Source organism: Coptis chinensis, chromosome 5, assembly GCF_015680905.1.
Source record: "Coptis chinensis isolate HL-2020 chromosome 5, ASM1568090v1, whole genome shotgun sequence".
Lineage (NCBI taxonomy): Eukaryota > Viridiplantae > Streptophyta > Magnoliopsida > Ranunculales > Ranunculaceae > Coptis > Coptis chinensis.
The window spans coordinates 44,857,312-44,866,697 of NC_141460.1; the positions used below are offsets into that span (position 1 = coordinate 44,857,312).

The 9,386-nt window shown below is 35.4% G+C and overlaps 1 protein-coding gene across 1 annotated transcript; it reads right to left on the reverse strand.

Moving 5' to 3' along the window:
- Positions 1–1,415: 1,415 nt before the first annotated feature.
- LOC147497625 (UDP-galactose/UDP-glucose transporter 5-like) lies at positions 1,416–6,510 on the reverse strand. Its single transcript, XM_086562949.1, has 6 exons — positions 6,475–6,510; positions 6,299–6,391; positions 6,161–6,226; positions 4,144–4,242; positions 2,359–2,438; positions 1,416–1,497 (listed from the first exon to the last, which is right to left on the reverse strand). The coding sequence occupies exons 1-6, from the start codon at positions 6,508–6,510 to the stop codon at positions 1,416–1,418; spliced, it is 456 nt and encodes a 151-aa protein (XP_086419075.1).
- Between the last annotated feature and the right edge of the window lie 2,876 nt (positions 6,511–9,386).

Below are 9,386 nucleotides of genomic sequence, written 5' to 3' on the forward strand. Positions count from 1 at the left end.
AGGAGAGAGAATAAGAGAGGCACATGCGGCTGGTTGAGAGAGTTAGGGTTTGGTGGCTTAAGTTAGATAGTCCATTCAAAATCAATGGTCATAAATTAACTTAAAGATCTAAGGGTTTATAACAATTATTACTAGTGTACAGCTATCGGTTCGGTTTGGTTAAAAGAAGGCAAAAACTGTGAGCCAAACCAAATGAAGTCGGTTTTACAATTAGGAATCGAAAACCGAACCGGAGATGTAGTAAACCGAAAAAAATGACCGGTTCGGGCTGGTTCGATTCGGTTTTTCGGTTTTTGTGAACACCCCTAGTTATATTTGATGACATTAGCAAATTGAGTTCATATTCCCATCGGAAATAGATGAAGTGAATAATAGCAATAGAAAGTGATCCGTTTTATGATCTATCAAGACTTGATTTTACTCAGATCCTCAATCCATCAACAACTTATTGGCTTTTGTATACAGTTAGTCAATTCAAATATCTATCACGATAGGGATATAACATTATATACAATATAAGGACAAATCTATCTATCGTGAATTTGAAATTGTAACTAAAAATTGGCAAACAAAGATAAATATGACTAGGCGCTTTTATATCTTTATCTACCCTTCATCATGATTATTTGATATAAACAGGTTTATTAAGGTTGCCGACTTGCCATTGAATTTCTGCTTACCCTTGAGAAAATCCCAGTTCAACCCTTCCAGTGGCCATGCACCACTAGCTTGAAGGGTGCCAGTTACGAAACTAAGTAAGGTAGATGCAAGGCATTCAATTTACAGTTACTTTAACGTTATAACTTAATAAATATATTAATAGATAGTAAGTTTGTGCAAATTAGCTTTTGAAGTTAATATTGAGATTTCTAATGACTCCATCTTAAAAGCAAAACTGTTATATTCTAAGTTACATTGATACGGTTATGTGTGTCCATACCCGGAACGAATATGAAGTGTCAAACACGGAATCGAGATATATTTTATACTATTTATGTCAGTTTTTGGTCCGTGTTTTGATCGACAGCATCTTAAGAAAGAATCGTTCATTCAAGGCAAAGCAAACTTCACTTCTCTTTTCATAAATAGACTCAGTTGGAGATCTTCCTGATTGTGTGACCAAAACGGATACATAGATACTAATGTAGGATGAGAACGTTCACTTTTAGGTATTTCTATTAGTAGAATTATTAAGTTGATTTAGTAGTTTCTTACGTTGGGTTTAATTAGATTTAGAAGTCTAGGTTTCTTGGTTATCAAGTTTGGCTTATCTATATAAGGAGGCCAATGTTAGTTGTTTTAGGTATTCAATTATTCAATCAGATCAATTATCAAAATTATCTCAAGCCTAATATTTTCCTTCTCCAATTATTCTTCATCTCCTTTAATCTTAATTTCTTATTCGTCTAAACTCTTCAATCTCCTTCGTTCAATTCTTCTATTAAGGATTTCCATATCCTATCTTCTAAATCTAATTGTTCCCCATCAGATACGTATCTGACACGGATTATTTAAAAAAAATTGTAAGTCCATGTAACATAAGTTGTATTTAAACAAAATCTAACATGACCACTTCCACAACACCCCAGTTCCATTTTTTGGGAAGAGATTAAACACATCTTGTACTTAGGTAAAGCAGAACAAAATGCATCAATGTTAACTAAATTTGGCATATAATTCAAGGGCTAGGACTCTAATGCAGTAGGAAACAAAAGCAGCATGTATTATGTATTTACATACATATCCATGCAAAAAAGACATTAAATCTGGGCACCCAGCTCAAAATCAATTGGCAATAAGTGGCTCGTCCCCGAGATTTATGTATTATATGCATGGGCGCATGGCTTCAGATACTCGATATGGGATAATAGATCTCACGACGCCCCCTAATATGTGATGTATCTTGAGCCAAACATGTGGACACATTTTAATGAGTGATGTAAAGTACATGGGTATTTGGGGCGTCGCGTATCTTAAGCCAAACACATGGACACTTTTTTAAAAAAACATACATATGTGATGTAAAGTACATGGGTATTTCGGGCCATAGAATAGTTCGCTTTGATACCATATTAAATTTGGGTATCCAACTCAAAACCAATTGACAATGAGTGGAGAGGCCCCATGATTCTTATACAAGGGAACATCCTCTTCTCCCTATTGAGAACAAAGGTATGAATCTGGGTCTCAAACAGTAGAACATGATATCCGATATCGATTATAAATCTCAAGAAAAGAAAATACAGACTGTCAGGTATGTTGGTATGACAAGAAGTCCTATATTTTCAAACACAAGCTAATTGCCATGCCATTGCAGATAAGGTTGACAAGGATAGGATACAAATTCCGAATACTTACCCAAGGTAACCAATCATTAAAGAAATGCCCCACACGGTGCTTTCCCTGCCTCTATTATATGGACTAATGTCAGCTGCTGCCTAATTTCACCAGTTCAAAAAAAAAAAGAAAAAAGAAAAGTAGATTCATCAACTTCCATCTCACAAGTTTCATGAAAGTCCACAAAAGTATATTCAAATTTTGCTTTATTATATATTTTAGAAGTAAATAATGTAGATCTTAGACAAGAAAGACAAATTCTAATAGACAATGAAACAATATACATAAATAGGACTTGAGGTACCTATAAACAAAACGAGTAATTCCAAAGACAACCCATTAAGTTCCTAGTCTTCCTACGATAGGTCCAACCAAAGAGTAAAACAACATGCTCCTTATATAATTGATAGCTAAATATTCTAATTTTGATTTAGCATAGCAGGCGTTGGCAGCTTCTAAACCTTTTAAAACTTTCCAGTATCAAGACACTATGATGTTTTTGGATTCCCCAGAGAGAGGGGGGAGGGGGGTTGTTTTTAGATAAAATCCTAAATGCAGATGAGAAAATTGATTATAGAATCTCAATCTTAGTAGGCTTAGTGTACAAGTTTGAGCAAGTAAACCTCCAGACCCTACAACAATGAGATTTAAACACATTGGGTAGTATGTTTTCTCAACCTCCTATTCCATACCAGCATCTGATTGTACTCCTATTCCGCCACATCTCATACCCAGTTTTCTAGTACCTAGTTCTTTACATATGATCATTGCAGCCCTATGCCCCTTTTGTTGACATTTTATAGAAGGTATTCATTCATGTTAGGTTCCACAAATGCTTCACACATAAAATTCCTCACGACAGTGAATAACATAATGGTCAAACACTCAAATAAACTAGGATAAGAGAAAAGAACTTCTAAAACTTTGAAGGAAGCTCTTAATAAGGGAAAGAACCACTCTTCAAAAGCATACCAACCTCTTCAACCCACTGGGTTTCTATCAAATCTCTCGATATGATCTCAAAGAATTTTCAAAAATAGACGAGGTATCCACCCAGTCGAGTACCCAAATTATTGTTCCCACAAAAAACATTTTTAGAAGAAGTGATCTCAAGGAAAAAGTCAAACCAAAAAATTATAAATAAAAGTAACAAGTCGCGAGGTGTCTTACTTAACAGCCTAACTCCCCTCGACGACAACGGTGTCATCCATGAATTGTGGGAGAGAAATGTCAATGCCTATTTTCCAACCTTAAAGCCTTAAAACCAATTGGTTAATTTGCCTTATAAAATTCTCATCAGTACCCCAACCAATACTATCAGCAAACGAGGTAAAAGGTCTCAACTCTATTCCAAATTGGTATACTTTACACTCTAGTTTACGATTTACGTATAGTTCTTAAGTGATACTAAGTGACAGATCTTGCTTGTGTATCCAACGAAACCCCTCACATTTAGGCAAAGCCAAGCAGGTAACAAATGGAAACATTTCTAAATTCATTTTGTGGGAGACAAAATATATTTTCAGTGAATACAAATGGTCAAAATGTCATGTTATACAAGAGAAAGGAGACAAAACAAGGGATAATAATGTTCAACTATTCTTTCCAATATTATAGTGGCTATTCATGTACAAGATAGCCAGTAATATAGTTTGTGATCCTTCTTTTACGGTTTTACACATTCATTTAGTGGATAATATGCCCATTCCACGAAAGAGTAGTAAATCTGATTTGAAAACAAAGAAATTATAGTAGTCGTACTGACACCCGTAAATAAGATAGGAATCTACTTAGCGAAAGAATTACCGGATATAGGACAAATACCGAGCATCCTATAGTCACTACTACAGCAATCAAGTAGTCTCGGCCCCTATATCTCTTCTGCATAATTAATGTGCCCCAAACCTGCAAATAAGAAAGGAAATCTTTTTGAGAGACAAAATATAATCACTTGACATGAAGATTCAGAACCTTGCTTAAGATGAATGGTAGAATATTTTTTCATCCTAAACTAAGTTATACAATCAATATTAAAAAAAGTAGACAATTACACAACATGAGGATGGAGGATTCCAAGCAACTAAGCTTGGTTCAGAATGAGAGTACAGGAGAGCCGAACTCAAAACGATGCCAATATTTACTTTAGAACATTTATCTATGATACCGTAATACTTCAATAAACACAACTTATGCGTATCCACGTTATCCAACACCGAAACCAACACGAGGACACCGACGATCGACACTTACATGGGTACTTCTTGAACGACTACCCCGTATCCTTTTGTGCTTACGTCTATTGCCCACACACTTATGAATTATTTAATTCCTTCTGAAACTGAGACACTAGATAGTATATTGCAAATAAAAATTATTCTAGAAATAAGTGCAATCCTTAAAGTGGTATTACATCTATTATCAACTGTGATTGCATTTACAATATGCATAGTACTTAAGATAAACTGCTAAACTTAAGAATAAAGCTATTGTCTACAAAGATGGTTGCATATTGCAGGTGCCGACTAGCAAAGTCGGTAAAACCTTTGGGTGATGATACCAGAGGTCTGGGGCTCGAACCCCGCCAGCATAAAAAGAGTTACTGATCTCATTTAAAACAGGCTTACCAATCAAAAAAAAAGATGGTTACATATTAGCTTTCAACAAAAACATAACACTAGAAAACATATTACATATATTATGTACATACATACAGCAAGTAATCGTGCAAATGAAGTCAGGAAGCTAATTTTTTAGAGGTTATTTTCTTTAAATTGTTGTTGTACAAAATAACTACCACAATACTTCATTCATTATCTATCCAATGCATTTATTGTATTGGCTAATACTTTTGGTTGTGACCACTAATAGCGTCAGATCACTTCTAAATCTTGTAGCAGGACAAAGAATAGCATACTGTCGGAGGAAGAAGAGTCTGTTGAAGATAATTTTGACGACCTATATGACACTGAGGATGAGATGTTGGATCTCGAATTATTGAAGGAATACTACAGCAGGGAGGTGGAAGGAGAAGACGAACAGAGGACGAGGAACAAGAGACCATCTAAGTCAAGTGATAGTGGTCATCTGGTGTAGGAACTAGGTTATGGTGGTGTTTTTGGGTGCTTTTGTTCTTGATTACCAACTGGTCACCTGCTTGTTATTTTCCATTCTATTTTTCTTTCCTTTCTTGTAATCGGGGTTGGTGTCTTAGGGGTTATGGGGCAGGTTTTGGGCTTGAAAATTAGCTACTGTCTAATAATTCAACTGTTAATTTAATTCCATTCATTAATATTATTACATTTTCTTTTATGTATCCAAAAATAAAATAAAAATTGTAGCAGGTGTTGTTTCTTTGGAGCAAAAAGCTAATGCTTGGAAAGTCTGCTCCTAAAACCGTAGGAGCATACTTTTGGAGTCAATCGACCACCATGTCACTCAGTTCTGTTCTCTGTGGAAATGATACTTAACTCTGTCTTGCATACATACTAGATCACTGAAGTAAAACAGGCGATTGTTAAGGAACAACATATCGCTCCTTGCAAATTCCACAAGGAAACATACAAGACGTACATAAATAATTCTACGGAGCTAACCCTTAAAGTTTTTGTTTACTATAGGTAACACTTCAATAGGTAAGTTATGGCGGGAATATATGCAGGATACTAAAATTTTGAATTCAGTCAAACATCTATCAAATCCAATAGAGCTAAAAGTTATTTTGCAATGTTCAGTGAGGATTAAAGAAACTTAAGACCTAAAAAACCTTTGGAAGCAACATCACGGAAAACGAGTTTGGAAAGATGAGAATAAATAAGTCACTTACCATAACGGGTATCATCTTAGCACATTTTGCAAGTGTCTGAACTGGAAAACTAACATACTTGAGGGCCTAGAGAAAAAAAAACAGGTGACATCGTTAATATACAGGCGAAATTAATTATAAAAAAAAAATGGTACATGCCTCATATTGGCAAGTTGTTGTGAGTATGTTTGATACTGAGATGAGGCAATACTTATAGATTGGAGCAACAGGGTCCAAGGCTTTTTTACATGCCTAAAAAAGATATTGGTTAGGCAATGACACCATCTCCGAAAAGAAAAAATAATAATAATAAGGTTACATATATAGTTGAGTACCGAAAGAAAGCGGTACCAGAGACAAAGAAACGTCATAATCGGTTTTGCGAGAAAACAAGAAATAACGAGTACTTAAAATACTCTTTCTTTTCCCCATACGGAACTCTCATTATCTTTTCCTGCATCATTAAATTTCCCTTTTCTTTGTCAAAAATATACACAAGACAAAACTCTTGAGACGAGAATTGAATTTTTTTTAAAAAAAAACCTGTAAAACGCCGTAAATGACGAGAGTGGTCATGATCCCAGAGACAGCGAAAATGCCTTTCCATAATAATTTATTATTATTATTATTCTCTTGTAATAATAATAAGCCACTCGATGGAGGAGGAGACGTTATGCTAATTATTAGACCGACACGTGGTGAGTGGAGAGGCGGAAATGTGTATTAGAAGAGCGCGGGTGGTGGCTTTTGTATATTTTAGTTTTTGTTTTGCGAGGACGGACTGTCAACCTTACTTATGCTGCTGCTGTGCCTACAACAGAAATAAATATAAATATTATTGGACCAACTGGTTCATTTCCAAAGAGGCTTGGGCTTTACACAGCACAGGCCCACGGGGTTGGGCTTCTACAGCCGCAGCGGTTACCCAATGTTTTTACGCTTAAAAAATTAAAACACTTTGAAAGACAACAAATGCATATCCACAAGATTAGATTTTACAACATCCAAATTAGGTGAAATATCTGTATTGACTAAGTTAAAAGCTAAATTTGAGCACGCTAGTTTTATTTTGATTGCTATTGCATTAACAAGAGTGTTGCCTTGCCACCATAATTTGATGTCTCGAATATGTCACCAATTGTACCTAATTCTGAGCATTTGTCGAAATTTGTAAGCTCGATGATAAGCAGTGAATTTTCATCATGGCGTCTACCTAGTATAATCAATTCGTATTTATCTCCTATTTCACGAATCACACTGACTACACCTACCCCGTTGTTTACCTCCTCTTGTATATACGTGACTCTTTTGTTGTATGTAGTTCTCAACTTAAAATCCATTAATGTTTACCTCCTCTTGTATATACGTGACTCTTTTGTTGTATGTAGTTCTCAACTTAAAATCCATTAATGTTTCCTCGCCAAATCTGTTCTCAGCTGACATTTTCTTCAAGTTATATTCACAACTCTTCTTCAGCAATTGAATTACAGTGACCTTAATGTTTGGGTGTTCGGACATTCTTTTGGCATATGCTAGTGCCTCACGTTCGTCCGCGCCGCCCAAGAAAACCACTGCCACATGATAAGATGATGAGTTATCTAAAACACCACCAAGCACCCCGGTCAATAATGATGCCAAGAGAGCAAGGTGCATTTTCAAGGACATTCTTGATTCTTGTTCATTGTCCTTATCCCACTATGGGCGAAGCCAATATTCAAATGTTTGTGGAAGGGGAGAATTATGAGAGAAATCATTTTTTCGATCGCAAGCTTACACGTGTCATTGTGTATAGATGTGTATGATGTTACCACAGTGTAGGGCGCAACTGAAACTCTCCTTTTGTTTTTTTCTTCATAAGACCTGAACACACTGACGATTCTTTGGGATGCTGTATTAGGAGAAGAAGAAGATCTTTCGTACGATCTGTGAGAAATGATTTGGGGAGTTTCGTGGCCAACAATCTCAACAAAATGAATGATGTTCAAGTTGATGGGGCTAGTTTTTGTTGGATTGGTGGCCATCATGAGATAGATCGCAGATAGTACATTCGGCTCATTGTGGATGCAAGCAAGAATTCACAGTGGAGTGTTAAGTTCAGAGTGTGCAATGGTTCTTCTGTTGAGTAGCTTATATTTCATTGACGACTTGTGGAGATATCTTACTAGGGGTGCGAAACCCCGTTATGACCATCGACAATACCATGATTTGAAAGTAGTCGTAATTGACTAGCTGCCATTTAAAAAAAAACAGAAACCAAAAAAAAAAAATGAACCAGTAGTCGTAGTTACATGAACATAAACACATTAAGCCAATAATAAGAGGTATTATATATGGAGCATGATTTCCTGTAATATATTATACCTGAACGACCGTCAATACTTGGAAAAAGGAAAGATCCGTAAAGCCTTGGGCGTTCATCGTGAGGCCAAGTAAAATAGCATCCTTGGATGACATGTTGTAGTAAAGAGCAGGTAAAAATGCTCCTAAGAACTTTCCAGTGCAACTAACGAGAACAACCATTCCAACAATGACAGCGGTAGATAAGTCGATCAGATATACATTCATCGCCATCCCATTCGTGGTGTAGAAAATTGGCATGATCAACCATTTATTGAAAATTTCAAGCCTACTGCTGCGAACACCACAAACCGATATCCTTCCTGCGCTGTCTTTTCATCTGGTATCCGAGTAATCATCCAATTTATCGCTGGCCGCAGTGCAAACATAACTACCACAACTACTATGGCTATAGTGAGACACCCATATATAGCTATATTTAGGATGCTTGGATTTTGTAACTATGGATTTAGTTAAAGTGGACGTTGGGCTTAAATAAATTATATACCAAACCAAAACAAATTATATGTGGAAAATTAAATTATACAAAAAAGAACATCACAAAATATATAATAGAAAATGAAAAATAAATAAATAAATAACCACAAACCAATAATGATAAATATTTTAAAATATATATAATACTGCATGAAATTAACATCAAAGAACAATTAACGGGAAACAGAAAACTATATGCAAATGCATCGAACTAACCTCAAATAATATTTAACGGGAAATTAGAAATTAGATGCACATGCAAGCATTAAACTAATCTTAAAAAGTAATTAATGGACAATCATAATATGGATACAACTACATTAAACTATCCTCAAAGAATAATTAACGGGAAATCAAAACTTGGATGCAAATACATCGAACTAATATAAAAAAATAATTGTCAGGAAATCGG

Excerpts from the sequence above, each read along its gene's own strand:
- LOC147497625 (XM_086562949.1), bottom strand. The coding sequence starts at position 6,510 with ATGACGTTTCTTTGTCTCTGGTACCGCTTTCTTTCG. Across the intron at positions 6,392-6,474 it reads TCTGGTACCGCTTTCTTTCG|GCATGTAAAAAAGCCTTGGA; the intron begins GTACTCAACTAT and ends TATCTTTTTTAG. Across the intron at positions 2,439-4,143 it reads CGGTATTTGTCCTATATCCG|GCAGCAGCTGACATTAGTCC; the intron begins GTAATTCTTTCG and ends TGGTGAAATTAG.